Source organism: Nematolebias whitei, chromosome 11 (assembly GCF_014905685.2).
Source record: "Nematolebias whitei isolate Nwh7 chromosome 11, NemWhi1, whole genome shotgun sequence".
NCBI classification, from domain to species: domain Eukaryota; kingdom Metazoa; phylum Chordata; class Actinopteri; order Cyprinodontiformes; family Rivulidae; genus Nematolebias; species Nematolebias whitei.
Window position 1 is genome coordinate 45,310,030 of NC_056508.1, and position 17,483 is coordinate 45,327,512.

General features: G+C 42.5%; 1 protein-coding gene across 1 annotated transcript; it reads right to left on the reverse strand.

Moving 5' to 3' along the window:
• Positions 1–1,457: 1,457 nt before the first annotated feature.
• Positions 1,458–15,356, reverse strand: slco4a1 (solute carrier organic anion transporter family, member 4A1). The gene is made up of 11 exons (XM_037684415.1): positions 14,510–15,356; positions 12,698–12,788; positions 11,080–11,201; positions 10,884–10,995; positions 8,537–8,691; positions 6,641–6,908; positions 4,866–5,025; positions 2,825–3,000; positions 2,537–2,601; positions 2,300–2,448; positions 1,458–1,706 (listed from the first exon to the last, which is right to left on the reverse strand). The coding sequence occupies exons 1-11, from the start codon at positions 15,354–15,356 to the stop codon at positions 1,536–1,538; spliced, it is 2,316 nt and encodes a 771-aa protein (XP_037540343.1). The 3' UTR covers positions 1,458–1,535.
• Between the last annotated feature and the right edge of the window lie 2,127 nt (positions 15,357–17,483).

Here is a 17,483-nt window from a genome sequence, read left to right on the forward strand (position 1 = left end):
ATAGATAGATAGATAGATAGATAGATAGATAGATAGATAGATAGATATCGTAAACTAATACTATCCCTACTTCACGGTTTTTCACTTGTGGCGGGGCTTCAGGGTACGGATCCCCCACGATAAACGAGGGACTGCTGTTATTAGCAATACAAGCTGACAACAACGTACTTCTCTGCTTTTATTCATCCAACCACAACAGGAACACATCCTGGTGCACGCTCAATAATCCAGGTAGAAACATCTAAAAATGTTATTAGGTCCTCTGGACGGGTTCTTCTCGTTTACTTTTTTTATGTTTCATCTTTTATCCAAAAGACTTCTTCAGTCCCCCTGTGATGGACTTGCGACCTGTCCAGGGTGCACCCCGCCCCTTGCACAGTGATAGCAGGACATGGGCACCGGCGACTCCCGTGACCCAAAAATGAAAGAAGCGGGTAAAAGATAATGGATGGATGGACTTCTTCAGTCCGAGGAGCTGCACTAAACTTAGTCTTATAAATAACACCTTCTCATGGTGGACCAACCAGTTTGTTGGTGACATCCTGAACTAGCTGTTCACATGTAGAAGGAGGACCATCAGTCTAATGACCGACCGTTAGCGCCCTGGAAGAATCCGTCCAGAGGACCTGACTTAACTTTTTTAGAAAACAGGAACGTGTTCACTAATGGAGAGAGTATGACTGATTTACTGAGATAACAACTTACGGAAGTAAAAAATAAAAAGTGAATTACTGCAGCCCTCTCTGGGGCGGCCATGTTGGATTTTGACGTCCAGACGTGGTGAGCGTTCCAGTGAACGTTTTTTTTTTATTTGAAACTTGAAAATTTTGACTTCACAGCACAAACGGACGGCATCAAACGTTTGGAGACTTGTTTTCAAGAAGATGTGAAGCTACTAACAAAAACAGAAAAAAAACAACTCTCATTAGAGACTGAATCTTTTCTTTGGAGCCACGAGGTTTGATTAGGTTACGTTTTTGCACCGGTAGAGAAAAAGGTGGAAAACGTGAAAGGGTCTGAACACTTGAACTGATGGAAGAGTCTTTTCATTTCCTCCTCAAAGGAATGAAGCTTTTTGGCTACGATTTTACTGGTTTTAAGACTCTTCCAGCATTTTAAACCATGGCTTTATGTGCAGGGAGAGGAAACACAATAACTTTCTGTTAATTCTGGTAAAAAAAAAAAAAAAAAAGCTGTTTTGTCACATTTGAAATGATTCATGTACGTCAGAGGTCTGCCTCAGACTCTTGGCTTTAGAAGGATAAGGTGCAACATGAAATACTGACGCCCTTAATCTGAAAGGTTTTTAAACTGATTTTTTTTTTGTCTCAACATAATAAGTGATAAAAAATTGGCTTGGCCCAGTCAGACACACAAACATGCAGTCGGCTCAAGATTTTCTTCAGAAAGAGCAGCATTTTAAAAGTGCGACAGACAGCTTTGTGTCTGTGTGTGTGTGTTTGTGTGTATCAAGGCATTCTGGGGCGTTTTTCTCAACACAAACAAAAAGACTCGCGGTTAGGAGGTCTCTGACGTCATAACCTGGCGTTCAGGTTGATGATGACGCCGTCCTCGGGCAGGTCTTTGACGGGCAGGTCGCTCATGTGCTCGGTCCCGTGGTCGGTGCTCTCGCAGCTGCTTTGAGGAGACTCTGGAGGAGGCTTGTACAGAACGCTGGCTATCAGAAAGAAACTTGTCCCCAGAACCTGCAGCAGAGGAGGTGACGTCAGGAGACGAGGTTTACAGGATCGGAGACAGCGGTAGAGCTAGGGCTAAACACAAGGACTTCAGTCTTCTGATCGTTAAAACTTTAACACATTTGAAGCCCTCCATGCCTTGATGACATCAAGACATTTTAACAGAGGGCGAATGGAGCAAGAACTGTCACCAAAATGTAATTTACAAGAACAAGAAAACAAAATGGCAACAAATCAACTGGTTGAATCATTTGGAAAAAAATAAAAAATAAAGTTAATGTTGGCTTTTTATGTTTTGGCTCTATAACAATTTAGAAATCCTTCAACAATATCAGTATACTTTTATAACAAATTCAAATGTTCGTGGTGACTACATCCATTTTGACATTTTAATGTTCGGCCCGCAAATGAAAAAGTTTGGACGCCGTTGTTTTAGTCTACTCTTACAAACTAAAGCATAAAGTGAGTCCAATTTTTAATCCATTTCATTCGTTTCAGAAGAGCCGTTTTCCTCCCTGGGGGCATTTGTTAATAAAAGTATTCAGTCTGGGCTCACTCCTTTCATACCGCAGTAAACGAGTTATCTCGTTGGTCAGCTTTACCTTGAAGATGATCCCAGCGATGAGCGTGTACAGACTCATGGCTGAGTTCTGGTAGATGTAGCAGGAGCCCTGCTCGCCGCACTGGTCCTGCCACAGTAAGCAGGAGATGTCGATCACCGAGCCAAACGCTATCGGTCCTGGAATGCTGCCTGAAAGGAAAACGGGACAGGCGGGAGATCAGGAACCATTTTCCCACCGTGATACGAAGTTGGCATAAAGACAAAGAATGGGGCTTACCAAGTAAGCGCACCACGATCCACTGAATACCAAGTCCGAAGGATCGCTGGCTGTCCGGGACACACCTGCACAGGACGGAGTTGGACCATCTCAGACTTTATCCCACAGTCCCAACATTTACAGGCGGTTACTCTGAATCTTGACTCGGACTTTAACGGTTAAACTTGTTAATTTGACCATAAAGACACCACCTGACAGCTGTTTTCTGCTTTATTCTTTTTAATTTGCCAAGTTTTCCACGTAATTCACCTGAACTGTGCACAAAGTGAGTGTGAGCGCGTGCTGTACCTGAGCGTGGCGGTGAGAGCAGGGATGCTGCTGAGGAAGGTGAAGAGGATGACGACGAAGAACAGGGAGAGGAAGACCGGCATGTGGCTACATGAGCTGCTGCACTTCCCTGCCTGAGCGAAGCCCTCCTCGCCCCAGGATACGTTGCCCAGCACACAGCTGCACCCAGAATACACCTAAAGCACAGACGCTTACGGACGTCAGGTAAAATATGCATAAATTCTGTGCACAGCCAAAAATATCTATCTCAGCAGCAGGACATTATTTCTGTAAAGACGGGTTTTAAATAATGTAGAAAGAAATATCAGTACAGGCGGTGCGTCGATGTCCCCTGTCGCTGAAGGATTTGTGTACTGAATGTTTGTAGTTTTTGAGATGAGTGTTTTTTTTCTGGACTGGAATTGAACAGCGAATATAAGAGAACATTAATGTTTTTGGTGTGAGATGTTGAAGTGGGTAGGAGATAAACTGTGTGGGCGAACGGAGGTAATTTTTATTGGTTTGCTTATCAGAGGCAGTGCAGAGCGATGGATCCTGTCGAGTGGACGGTGGAACCAGGGGGTGGCCTTGGCAACTACAGGTTAACGTTTGACCACTCCAATCACTTGAGGAAACTACTTTTAGGCAAAATAAAGACTAAAAGCTTTTTTTTTTCTTCTTTCGGACGCTTTCTTCTTCAGGGTTCGCCACGGTGAACTAACTCGGACAAAGACTTTTGACAATCAATTGTTTTCACGCCGGATGTCCTTCCTGATGCAACCACAGACCGCCGAGCTACCACAGCCCTCTGAGTGGAGCAGAGAGCTGCTGTCTCGGGTGCCCAGGGGAGCCTTGCTCAAGGGCCCAGATTGGGGAAGAGGGTGGAGGCAGGCGTCTTTCACTGTTCCCTCCCACAATTGATGTTGTTAGAATGCAGTGTTGAACCGGCGACCTTCCTATCACAGGTTTAGAGCTGTCATTTCTAACCCAGGCCCAAAGCTCGGCCCGGCCGGACCCAAATTCGGGGCGGCCTGGGCCATAATTATGTGCTGGAGGGGTGGGCCGGGTCGGTGTCGGGCTTTTGATTGCATCAGCGGACTAGCGTGGCAGATGATCCAATTATGGCAACATGGCTTGCCATACAATCATCAGCCGCACGTGGCCATTTGACCGTGCGCTGACCGGCCAGTTGAACTTTTTATTCTTAAATTCTTTCAGTTAAGCTTCAGATGGACTACTGCCAGCGATCCATCCAAAGCCCAAATGGACGTTCATTCAGCCGCTGCACTCAGCGGACGCACGCGGCCGATGACCCAAACAGATGAGATCCCAAAATATCCTCGCAGACATCAGAGCAGGGTCCGTGTCTGAATAATGCAGAATGCAGGCAGAAGCAGGGATTTAATGCGCTTTGACAGCCGTGAAAGGACCATCACCCCCTCAGCTCCGATCGTCTGCCCCTTTTAATCAGCTGCGCACGTCCGCCGACCGTTAATAACTATAAAAGCAGTCAAAGCTGAATTAAAAATGTCTGGGTTTTTCGGGTTTGGAGCTGTGATTACTGTTAATTTGTTGGTTTGGGTCGGTTCGGAAATGATGGCTACAGGCTGGGGCTGGGTCGGGTCCGTTTTTTGGGGGGGGGACCCAAATGCAACTCTACACAGGCTCACCTTCTCTAACCTTTGGGCCACCCCACCACTCCCCCCATTTAGAGTAGAAACCAGTTTCCTCAAATGATAGTATGGTAATGGTAGCCAGTTTACATATATATATGGTGGTGGCCATCTTGGATTTTGACATGGCAACCCAATCTTTGATAGTGACCTGTTCTACTCCTAGATGCAGCAACACACCAAACAAGAAGTTGGCATATTGCTTATTTTTCCAAGTTGTCCACCTCACGACATGCAGGTATGGATGGACAGACGGAGCTTATTTCCAGTTATCCCTCTTGACTCTACAAGGAGGACGGGAAAGATGTCGCCTGAACACGTTGGTCTCCTTTAATTGCTTCAGACTAGTTATTGTTGGAGACATTTCCCTCCAGTCAGACAGAGCATACCTGTTTACCAGAGAGCTCGGTGGAGTTGATGGAGGTGCAGCCAGCGTGGCAGGGGGAGTAATACGCCACACCGTCGGCGCCGCACACCGGGTTGTACAGTTCTCTGGCACAGCTGCAAGCTGCGTTACAGCCGACCGTCAGGTCCTCGTCCAGAACAGAGCTGCAGACAGAAACAACCGGAACGGAGAGAAGAAACACAAGGATGACGGACACAAGGACAGAAAAGATGAATTATTGAAACATTTTTCTACAAACTGCAGCAAATGTTTTTGTCACAAGGCGGCGCAATAAAACTCTGAAAGATAATCTGGAATAAAGCTGCGCATTAGAGCTCCGTCTTTATCAAAAGTGGTTGAATAAAACGCATCAAACATCTCACAGGCAACATATAATATTAATCTTGCATTACATTTCAGAAAGTGTCAATATTTGTAAAAAAAAATAACTGAGTTAGAGCCATTTTTAAGATACTCATCCACAGAAGCATCTGGGAAGAAAAGATGGAAACAGGGCTGTTCAACTAAACTGCTCAGGGGGCCACAGTTACTGAAAGCCAAGAGCTCAGGGGCCGGGCATCCAGCAGTTCCTGTCATCCAGTTTGTTTTACAATTTAAAATCTAGATTTATTTAAAAATTAACCCACTGGTGGGTGGAACTGGGCCCACTCGTGGGCCTGACTTGGCCCCTGGGCCGCCGGTTGAATAGCCATGTGTTATAGGTTTGTAAGTTTGTTGCTACAAAATACACATTTACACCAGCTGTATCAAATGTTTCCTCATTCTTCATTACAGTTTGGTACAAAGGATGTTTATTTTATGTTTTTATTTATTTATTTGTTTTTTATAGAGGATCTTAGGTCTGTAAAAAAAACAAAAAAAAAACAGTTACTGTTTGCCAACCCACCAATACTCGTTTTCCTTCCTTAAGCCAAAAAGTCTTGAGGCAACAATTAATCACTTGCTTTTATCACTAAATGGTTCTTTAAATAATTCTGTAGTTGTGAATTATTGTTTTATGGATTATATTTTTTTGCTGCTGTGAGCACGAGCCGGCTCTCTGCTCATAATGTTATGGCGCATGGACGACGCTCGCTGTCTGAGCTGGTCTTTTTGTCTCTACGCTTCTCCGGGGGCAATACGAGTAGAAAAACTGTGGAGTCCTGATGTGCAAACACCAGACGTCACGTTTAGTCGTGCGTGTCAGTGAGTTTAACTTTATACATGCAGAAACCTTTAAGGCAAAAACTGAAAGTACCGTAGAACAAGCTGCTTCCGTACAAGCTCATTAGCATTTAAAAATAAAAAAAACACCTACTGGGTATTTACTGTCAGGGTAGTTTTAGTCAAGGTCAAGGATGTTTATCACAAACTCATGTTAAATTAATGTTGGACCATGTGTGGGTGAGTCCAGAGAGTTCTTTTCTCTCTCAGAGAGGAGCTGATTTGATCCTGCATGTACACCTGGGAGGTCGAGGTCATCAGTGACTGTCTGTGAGCTGTGATCGCTGATAAGTGTGCATCATATATAAAAAATTCTCGCACACTGCCCGGTGCAGACTCTCACGATCGAGCTCCCATGATGCATCTGTGTAAGCCTGTGAGTGAACGTCTGCCCTTGCAAATAAAAAACGGTTAAACGTGTCCTCAAATGTGGCTTCTTTCAGTAATTCAGATGAACAGAAGGTATTTTATCCAACATAAGTATCACCCAGTACCTGCACTCCATTATGAGTCAGACCACTTGGACACACGAGTGTTAGCACTAGCGTCGCTCACCTGTTTCTAAGTGCTGCGCTGGGCTTGTCATACAGCTGTTTGTGCTGGTCCAGATGTGGCTGCTCCATCAGCTCAGACTGATACTGAGCTGTGACACCAGCCATGGGCATGTTGGGGCAGTGGAACAGGAAGACGAAGATGGAGAACAGACTGACTAAGGCGCACACCATGCAGAACCGAATGATGCCTCGGCAGCGTAAGTTCAGCTTCTTCACGATGTAGCCGCCCAGGAACGTTCCTCCGCCTCCAGCTGGAACCACCATGTAGCCTTCAGAGGAGGAGGCAGAATAAAGTCAAGATGTAACTCAGCCTAGAAGATCTGATTTAGACTCTGTCATAGTTCAGTCCATTTCACTTTTATCTTCACCAGAAGCTCTGGAGGGATGAAGTTCCCTTTGTTTACTCACGTGTTTTTTTTTTTTTGTTTGTTTTTTAATTTCTGTCGTTTTTATCTTAAATTTTTATCCAATAACTCTACAAAAGTGTACAAAAATATCTGGGAATGTGGGGATCAAACTAACCTATGCAGGCTGTATATCCAAATAATAGCATAATACAATAAGAATAAAACATAAACTAATAATAATAAAATATCAATAATCTACCAAACTTAGCATTTTGCTGTAAAAATGCAGTGTTAACACTTATTGTTGAATGACTTTCTGAAAGTTGCTGAAAAAGTTAAAACTGAGTTGAAATAAAATCTAGAACACTGAAAGCTAAAGGTAAGCCTGTCGCAATAAACAATAAATCAATTCATCGCATGATAAATGAAAATTATCAAACTCATTTTTATTTATCGACTTTATCGTTTCTCCGCGTCTCTCTCTTTCTACTGAAGACACTGGATGACAGAAAGCTCAGCTCCATTGTTCTTCACTGACCCCTCCCTTTCTCTTTGATTTAAAATCTGTTTAAACCGCCCAAAATGGTGTTTTTGGATCGTTAAAAGCAGCTAAGCTGAGAAGCTAAGCTACGAGCTAAGCTAACAGGCCGACCTCGGGGAAAAAAAACTTGGTCTTGTCGAAGCTCCAAAATTCACAGTTGAAACCAGTACCTTTGTGTAAAAAGTTTGTTTTTCTCTGCAAAAAGAAGCTGAGAACTTGTTTACTGATTTTTTTTTTTAATTAAAAGCTTTGTGTGACAAATGCTAAAGAGCTCAAACCACACAGAGCATCCGCCTTTTTGAGAACCGAAAACAAGGAAGGAGAGACAGCCCATGTCACGTCAAGGGGCCTCCCTCCCATTTTTCTTAAAGAGACACGCTGCTCGCTCCCTCACTATCCATCCTTTGGTTCAACCAGTCTTATACTGAAGTCTGGTGGTCAAAAAAGTTACTACACACAAAAATTAACCAACATTTCATCTTAAATTTGAAAATAATTACTAATTATTGTCAAATTTCAAACAATATTATCGTTTATCGCAATAATTTCTGAGACAATTAATCGCCCAGAAAAATCTGTTATCGTGACAGGCCTAGCTAAACGCTAGCTAAATATGGGAGAATATTAGCTAAAAGCAGCAATAATACAAATGTTTTTGAATTAATGTATTTTTGAGGCCACCATTTTGGAATTAAAGATGTATTAAAGTTAAATGTAGTAAACTATGAGTTACAAAAACCAAAAGTCAGCACCCATCTCCTGAATGAGCTGAACGTTTTGATATGATGAGCTAAAACAGCTCAAAGTGCGCGGAGGGAGTTGGATGCAAAAGTGAACATGATAAAACAGAGCAGGTTTAGTGGCTGCTGAAGTAAGAAAAAATGGATCAAGATGTTCACTTCAACATGATCAATGAAATATTCCAAGCAATAAAAAAGCAGATTGATGTTAAACTGTCAGAATTTCACTGACCTGCATCACGTGCTACGCCTGTATTTGAGTCACTCACCAAACAGCATGGCAGCATCTGATGCGCTGAGGCTGAACTGGGATTCTAAGAACTTTGGGCCGAAGGTGGACATGCCGGCCACGAGCATGGCCTCGGTGGCTCCCGCCAGACACAGGAACAGGAAGGTCGGGTTCTTCAGGAGGAGCAGCACAGACCTGGAAAAAGACGTTCAACGCTGCATGTTTTAATTAAAACTTCCTCGGTAATCTCATGACGTAACAGATAATCCCTCCACCAGATCTTTGGTGGCGGGATTATCTGCAATGTACATGATGTTACGTAACCTGCTGCGTAATCCTGGCTGTGAGCGGAAAGTAAACAAAGTTGTAACGTAACGATTCCAGCCTGTTCCTCACGTGTGACGCTTTAAACTAAAGAGGATGTTCAGACTGACCTTAATGTGTGTGTGTGTGTGTGTGTGTGTGTGTGTGTGTGTGTGTGTGTGTACGCACGCATGCACACACACACACAGAATTTATCTTTGCAATGTCAATACTCGATTACTCCCACAATCACTTTCATACCAGCTTATTGATTAAATAAATCTGTTTACCTTTATAAAATGTTTGGATGTTTTTCTGTCATAACATCAAGTTTTTATTTTTTTATGCAGTTTTCTTCTTCATGGGTTTAAACAGTGAACAAAGTTGCATAAAAAACTTGTTTGTGCCAAGTTTCTTTCCTAACACATCGTGGGCTTGAATCTGGAGCCTCGGAATTATGAGGCCACAGCTATGACCACTGAGCTACCGTGACCTCAGACCATCACTAAGATTAAAAGAACAAAATATATTTTATACACTGAGACAATTTTCTGGAAAAATACTTCTAAAAAAGTGATTAAAATTAATTCAGCTAAATTAATGACAGAAAAAAATAAAAATAAATAAAACTTCACAACATGGGACATTTCAGAATAAACAGAGGAAACATCCATAAATTGTTTAGAAATTAATTTTTACACAAATCTTTTTAAGCACTAAACTAAAGAGCATAAGCAAATAAGTTTATGGGATTGTCAAAGGTTTGTCCAGTTTGTTAAAAAGTTATTTTATTCAGAAAAACACATTTTGGAAAGAAAAATCCAGTGAAGCCCAAAAAAACGCTCAAAGCAAAGAAAGTTGTTCAAAGTTTGTAGAATATTTTACTGATCTGACTGTTTTAAAATCATAAAACAGTTTTATTATTGACAAAACCTGAAGACGGCTTGGACGAATTTAATAAGACTGTATATAAATATAATTGTTTGTTTATAAATCATTCTTATTACAGAGATTCGTTTTTCTTCGATATGTTTTCTGCACGTAACTCGTTCCTCAGGTTTTATTTCAACATTTCATACATCAAAACGTTCGGCTCATTCCGAACATTCCTGCTGTGACTTCTGATTTTTATGAAATTTTAACTTTTTGCAATATTTAGCTTTATCGTCCATATTTTTCTTATTCAAAATGAATTCACGTCCTTCAAACCTTATAAAACTTTTTACTGCTCATTTCAGCTTTTGTTCTGGTTCAGCTGTCTCCAGCTTCTTTGTGCTTATTTCAGCTTTTTTTTGTTGCTTTTTTCAGCCATTTTATTTTGCTAATTTTACCTTTTTTATGTTCTTTATTTCAGCTTCTTTCTGCTAAAGTCGGATTTTTCAGCAACTTTTTAGATGTTTTTCTGCTAATTTTATTTTTTCTTGCTGTTTTTTTTTCTAATGTCCCACCTTTTCTGCTTATTTTTTTAATAATTTCAGCATTTTATACTTGATGCTACTTTCAGCTTTATTTAAGCTTTTGCACCCCCCCTCCACACATGTTTTTGTTAATTTCAATTTATTTTTTGCTAATGTCAGACTTTTTGTATATTCAGCCCCTTATTTCACCTTTTTCTATTTTCTTCTACATTTCGTCTCTTTTCTGCTTTTTAAACACATTTATTCTGTTTTTTTTCTGCTGCCTTCTGTTTTTATTTTCCTGTTTTCAGTAAATGTCATCTTTTCAAATTCATTTTGCATCAAACATTTAGTTGAAAACATTTCATGAAACATTTTCAACTGTCTTCATCTTCATCAGCAGCTTCATCAGAACAAACATTTAGGCTGCATTTGAGGTCTCTTTAGTTAAATTATGAAGGTTTTTTATAACTAAAATAAAACTGTTAGTATGAACAGGGTATTGTGTTTGAGTGGTGTATCCTTGTTGTGTTAAATTCATTTTTCTTTGAAAACATTTTCTAAAACGTGAAATATTTATTCATGTTCAACATTTAGCCACATTTAAGGAGAACAGAAGTCTTATGGAGCTGATGGTGGTAAACATGTTGAGAAGTTCTTGCAGCCACTTTACGAAGCTGAACCCACCTCGGCATGTCTTTGGCTGATTTTCCAAAGTGGGGATCGGAGGCGGTGACGTGGCTTCCATCCTTCAGCTGGTGGGTTTCAGACACCCGCATGCCCGCGTGCTTCTGTGAGCCTGCAGGAAAGCACTTTCTTATTTGTAATGTATATTTTCATTTAGAGAAGGTGCTTGTGATGGGGGGGCGAAGACGGGCCGTACCTGGCAGCTGTCGGGGGTAACCCAGGATGGGGAGAGCAACCAGAGCGACGGCTGCTCCTCCTGCGAGGAAACCGACCCACCAAGCCCCGACCCAGTGGGGGCTCTCCGGAGACATGTCCGTCCTGCGACTCAGCAGAAACACCGATCTGAACCAGCTGGACATTATTAACTATTCAACTTTGGTTTAATGTTGTTTTCATTCAGTGTCTCGTTTCCCATAATGCAGCTGCACATGAAGTAAAAGTTAGCGTCGGTTTAAAATAACTTTAATTATAAGCAATCAATTAAATCTTCAAATCACAAAATACTAATGGACTGCCTATATGTGTCCCGAACCGCAATGTGCACCCCCACAAATGTTTTCTCAAAACGACCGGCTCTGCACCGTGATGTGTGCGATTACTTTTACTGGCATTTCTAGTTACCATGGCAACGCAATTCGTAAACAAAGACGCCATGTTTCCCATTGAAAAAGCTTCTAACTGCCTCAGCTCATGAACAGATTGTTGGATTTGTTTGAAACTCATAGAAAGCGATCAACAGATGTATCTCTGGAACTGCTTAACCTTTGGAGCCATTTTGATTCAAGATGGCTGCCACAGCTACCTCGGAACACTCACAATTGAAGATTAACTGAGTCATTCTTTGAGACATTGAGATGACATTTTGGTGTGTTTGTAGCTGAGAGCGAGTTGTTACACATTTCTAATGCAAATCAAGAATCCAAGATGGCCGCCTTAGACAAATGGGAAAAAATATATATAACTCAGCTATTTTAAAAGATGCTGAGCTGAAATTTGCGTGGTGGTAGCTGAGAACAATGCACAGCGCATTCTGAATTCAAATCTAAAAATGCAAGATGGCCACCAAACCTTAAAAGATAAATGGTCTATGATTCATAGATTTATTTATTTATTTTTTGCCTTTATTGAGCTGAAATTTGGTTTGATGGTAGCTGAGAGTGAACCCCATACACACAGTATTGTCGAAGCAAACAATTAAAATATCTTCAACACGGTAGTCCCCATCAAATTTCTGCAGATACTTTTTAGTTTAGGTAATAAATACTCCTCTGTCTAAGGAAACCAGCAGATAATGTCAAAATAAAACTTTGATAAAGTTACAATCCTGAGCAGCAGAGGCAACAGTGGAAAGGAATGACTCCTTCTAACAGGGAGACTCTTCTTCTTTATTTTATTTCTTCCACGTAAATTTAGTTCATTTGCACAAGTCACACTTAGACCTAAAGTCCTCTCATGGCGCTGTACGGACAAAGGTATCAGGTGAAGTATTAAATCCTCAGAGTTCAATAATATCCAGCTCATAATAGTTTGGTTTATTTCATCTATAATTTAAATTTATTCCAGGATCATGTTTCTTTATTAGTTTTTGGCCAGTTCTTTATTTTTTCCAGTTTACTGCACAATAGACACTGAATCCTGTTGGTTTTGCTTGAGTCTTTTTTTTTTTTATATTTGTGTGCAATTCTTGTGTTTTGTCGAAAACAAGCATGCGCTAATAAAGACACATGTATTTTATTAGAAAATGACGTGATTTTTAATTTATTGTGTTATTTCTGCTGTTTTGGAGTTGGTTGTGTGGGTCAAGGTGGACTCACGTCAGCTGGACCTCGGTGTAAATGTTGAGGAAGTAACCTCCCAGCAGGTAGCCGGCTGCAGGACCCACTACAGCTGCTGTATAAAAGATCCCTGAGGGGTGAGACAAACAGAACCAGGGTGTGTCAGCACAACTACTTCCTGCTTCCTACCTACCTCTTGTTCTCCAGGCTACAAGGACCACATTGTTCTGAACTGTGTAGAAGTTTTGTATTTCGTGAAAAAATAAACGGGTCTGAAATCGGGCTCTCCGCTTTGTGTTGGCTGTGAGCTTGGATTACAACAAGTCTCAGAGGGTCAACGTCAGTGGGCTGACAAGGAAAATAATGACAATACCTGTTTCACCGATTTGTCTGTGCCAATTGTTGCATCGCAACAATTAAATGTGAAGAGGACGTGTCCCCTCCACTTAAAAAAAAAGAATTCATTCAGACCCCCCACACACACGCCCACATTTACCATTAAATCAGTTCACCCAGCGCTGTTTCTATTTCTTCGTGAATTAATCCATTCCACTTGATTAAAAGGAGAATAATCAAACCACTAAAAGTCCACTCCAGGTTTTCCTGGTTACCAACAACAACTCCACACCGCATGCAGTGTTTCCCCGAGGTCATCTGCCTTGGAATGGAGCTCACGGGGGGAAGAGGGGGAGACACTGAAGTTGCATTCGGGTCCAAAAAATCTGACCCGCCCCAGCCCGTAGCCAAGGTTTCTGAACCCCACCTGATCCGACAAATTAACAGTAATTAAAGGTCAGAACCCGCCCCCACCCCCCGACATTTTTAATTAAGTTTTGACTGCTGGTCGGCAGATGCACACGGCTGAATAAAGGGGGCCGAAGATCGAAGCTGAGGGGGTGTTTGTCCTTTCGTGGATGTCAAAGCGCATTAAATCCCTGCTTCTGCCTGCATTCTGCATTATTCAGACATGGACCCTGCTCTGACATGTCAGATATTTTGTGATCTCGCCTGTTTGGGTCGTCGGCCGTGTGCGCCCGCTGAGTGCAGCAGCTGAATGCACGTCCAATTGGGTGATGGACCGCTGGCAGTAGTCCATCTGAAGCTTAACTGAACTTTTTACCTCTTTCAAGGCCAGTCAGCACGCGGTCAAATGGCGGTGTGCTTCTGGTGATTGTATGGCAACCAATGTTACCATATATTGGATCGTCAGCCACGCGCATCCGCTGATGCAATCAAAAGCCCGACACCGACCCGGCCCGCACATTAAGCAAATTGTTATGGACCAGTCTGGTCCGAATCTGGGTTGGGTGGGTCCGGGCTAGAAATGGCAGCTCTAGGAGACACCTCTGTCTTGCATGCTAGCTTAGTGCCGCGTTAGTGCTGGCAGTTGTTGATGGGGGTGGGATGTGTAGGACAGGTAAAAAAAAATCCAATTTTTTTTTTTTACCTGGATTATTGAGCATGAACTTTGAAGCTGGAAGAGGCGGCTGTGGAAAGAGATGTCTGGACCTCCCTGCTCAAGCTACTGCCCCCACGACCCAACTTCAGAATAAGCGGAAGATAATGGATGGATGGAGTGACTGAATTTATTTGCTTCAACATTCAGTTTGTGTTTCGTTGTAAATAAGTGCCTTATAAGATAAATATGAATTTATGAGATTTGAAAATCATTGCATTCTGTTTGTATTTACATTTTTACACAACATCCTAATTTTAGTTTATTTTTGTGGGGATGTAACCTCACGATACAAGTCAAGACTAAACAGTCACAACAAAACTTTATGTTGTTAGTCCAGTGTCCGTCTATGGAGTTGTCAATATTTTACAATAAAACGGGAACAGAGGACTCACCTATGTAAACAGGTCCATAGTTGGAGCTGACGTTCTCATCCAGGTACGTGACCCCCAGCGTGTAGAGAGGAGTGGCGCCCATGCCATGTAGAAACTGTCCCAGCATGAACACGAAGCGATAACCCGACAGTCCTCCGGCCTCCGTGTCTTGGCACTGGCTGGTAGAGTTCGCAGAGCACATTCCCGTCTGCTCAGGCTTATTGACCAGGTAGGGGGGCGTGGTGAAATGAGGCAAGGCGAACACCAGAGAGCCCAGTGCCATGATGAGAACCCCCCATCCCAGCCAGCGGGGCTTGTGCCTCGTGCCACCAAAGTAGCTGACGAAGGCCAGGCAGAAGCAGGTGGCGATGTCGTAGGAGCTGGCGATGAGGCCGGCCTGGTAGCTGCGCAGGTCAAAGCGCCGCTCGATGGAGGTCACCACGGTGTTTATGAAGCCGTTGACGATCATCCCCTGGAGGAAAGAGGCCACGCAGAGGAAGAACAGCACCCAGCGTGGCGTGTTGAAAACCTGGATGAACCTGGGCGTCAGAGCCCTCCAGCCACATAGCTGGTCTGGGTCACTTGAGATCAGCGGTACCCCCAAAGGAAGCTGTCTGACAGGCTGTGTGTCCCCTCCATACAACTGCCCGGGGAGCATTGAAGCTCCTGTAAAAATGTGGGACCTGATGGGTCCATTAGCTCCTGGCCTGCCAGGGCTTCTAGGACCAGAACCAATGGGGCTTCCTGCTAGGGAATCCTCGGGACTAGAGGTGTCCACAGCGGGACCCCCATTGTGAGGACAGTCCTGCAAGTCCAGGAGCTCCTGTCTGGAGCTGAAAGAGGCATTGGTGTTCAGCAACACTGGCATCCCCCTTCCGAGGGGTACTTTGAGGGTCCTGAGAGGATCGCTGACCTAAAGGGATCGTGTTCAAGAGAATACGCTCGTCTTCAGAACCTGTTTTACTTTACGAGCCAGTGGAGGACGGGGAGAGCCTCTGCTGAGTAATGGCATCCTGGATCAAGACAAAAACAAGGCAGGGGATGGTCAAAATGTCCTCACAAGAGTGGATAAATGACGTGAACCTGATCAGATTACTGAATTACTCAAATACCACGTGAGGATGGTAAATTGATGTCCACTAATCTTTGGTTGTTTTATAACTTCAGGTGCATAAATCTGATAATTTCTTCACCTGTTAACCTAAACCCATTCCTCAGGAGTCGTGCCGACGTTTCATACAGAATCACAAACAGAATATGAAAAGCGCGCAGTCAAACAAAGTGATTTCTGTTTGGCTTTGCAAAAAGATGATTTTAGTATCATAAACTAAAAACTTTCCTTTCAAAGAAACAAATTTCAATCTGAAAAATGTGACGATTAGAGCTGTATATTTCAGGTACACGGGTTTATGATAAATAATGTGGAACTAACGTGTCGCAAAAACATTCTCTGACACTGTGAAATGAACTTGCAGCAGCAGTTTGCAAAGACCGACCAGAAATCAGACTTTACTTTATCTGGCAGTGAAAGACAATCCTTGTTTTTGACCGTTTTCGTTCAAAAAGTGTATAAATTATGAGGAAAACCCAAACTGTCAGCATTTCTACCTGTACAGGTCTCCAGTCCATCACAGGGACACATGGAGACAAACGAGACAAACAATTTAGAGTTACCAATCGGCCTAACATGCATGTTTTTGGTGTGTGGGAGGAAACCGGAGAAAACCCACACGTGCACGGAGAGAACATGCGAACTCAAACAAAACTGATGGAGACGACAAATATAACCTGACTCAAGTTCAAATAAACCTGAATTATATTTACTCTTTTTAATCTTAGTCGTCTGGGTCGTGTTTAATTGCTGCGGTTTGTTGCTGTCAGGGTTAAAAACAACTTGATTTACTTTATTTACAGTAGCAGAAACTGGATCAATAATCTGACGAGGAAACAAAGAAAAACTGTCGTCTCTAAACAATATTTAAGTTAAAAATCATTTCCTGGTTAAAAGAATGATTCGTACTGAAAACTTAACAGCTGACTGAGAAATATAACTTATAACCAATAACCATTTTTATGCTTTTTAAATCAATGTTGGCTGTTATAATACAAGAAATGATAATGTATAAGTTCTTATATGATAACCATATTACAAACATAGTGTAAGGTTTCATCTGGATAAGCCAACGCTTTAAGTTTTCAGGTAAAGATGTTAGAAGTCTTCATCTCTTATGTGTAAAATCTGTCACGGTTTCTCCACAACTTTAAAGAACAGGATGACATATATAAATAAAATACAATCACAACTCAAGCACAACACTTTTCACTTCTTTCATGAACTTCTAAACATCTTCTAATCATTTCCCTACCTTTAGTTCTTTCATTGCAAATGAATGGAGGCATCTGATGGAGATGAAGAGACACAGTGAGAAGAAGAGTCAGCATTCCTGCGACTATGTTTGTCTCACAAAGCCTCTTACAGTAATGCTGAGCGAGCGCTTCAGCAGACTCACCCACCTCCAGTGAAGTCCTGGACACCGCCTGGAGGGAGGGAGGGAGGGAGGCAGAGGGGGAGTTTCCAACCCACATAATCCACCTGGTCCGGCTGCTCACCTGAAGCTGGATCTCAGCTTTGCTTTGTGAGCGCGAGCGTAACGACAGAACAGCTGGAATGACTCCCAGGAGAGTAAAGGAGGAGAAAACGATCAGCTCACTGATCTGAATATCAGCTGATTATCAATAAACCTCCTCACGAACAAACTCTGGAAACTGGTTCTACAGAGCAGAAGATTTAAACTGTGTGTTCACGTAAACTTCTGCTGTTTGGGTTCAAAACAAATCAGGTCAACTTTAGCTCGGTGCTGCTCGCGGCTTCAGCTGCTGGTCAGAATAGTTTGTGGAGTTTCACAAAATAAACGTTTAAATCTAAATAAATAAACAAACGATGAGAAGAAACCTGCTTTCTGCAAAAAGCAGAAGGAATGGTGACGTCTCAGTG

Bases quoted from the DNA above. Each gene is read 5' to 3' on its own strand.
- slco4a1 (XM_037684415.1), bottom strand. From the start codon at position 15,356: ATGCCAGTGTTGCTGAACACCAATGCCTCTTTCAGCTCCAGACAGGAG. The intron at 12,789-14,509 runs GTGAGTCCTCTG...CTCACCCCTCAG, and splicing joins CTATGGACCTGTTTACATAG to GGATCTTTTATACAGCAGCT. The intron at 10,996-11,079 runs GTACGGCCCGTC...GCTTTCCTGCAG, and splicing joins TTACCCCCGACAGCTGCCAG to GCTCACAGAAGCACGCGGGC.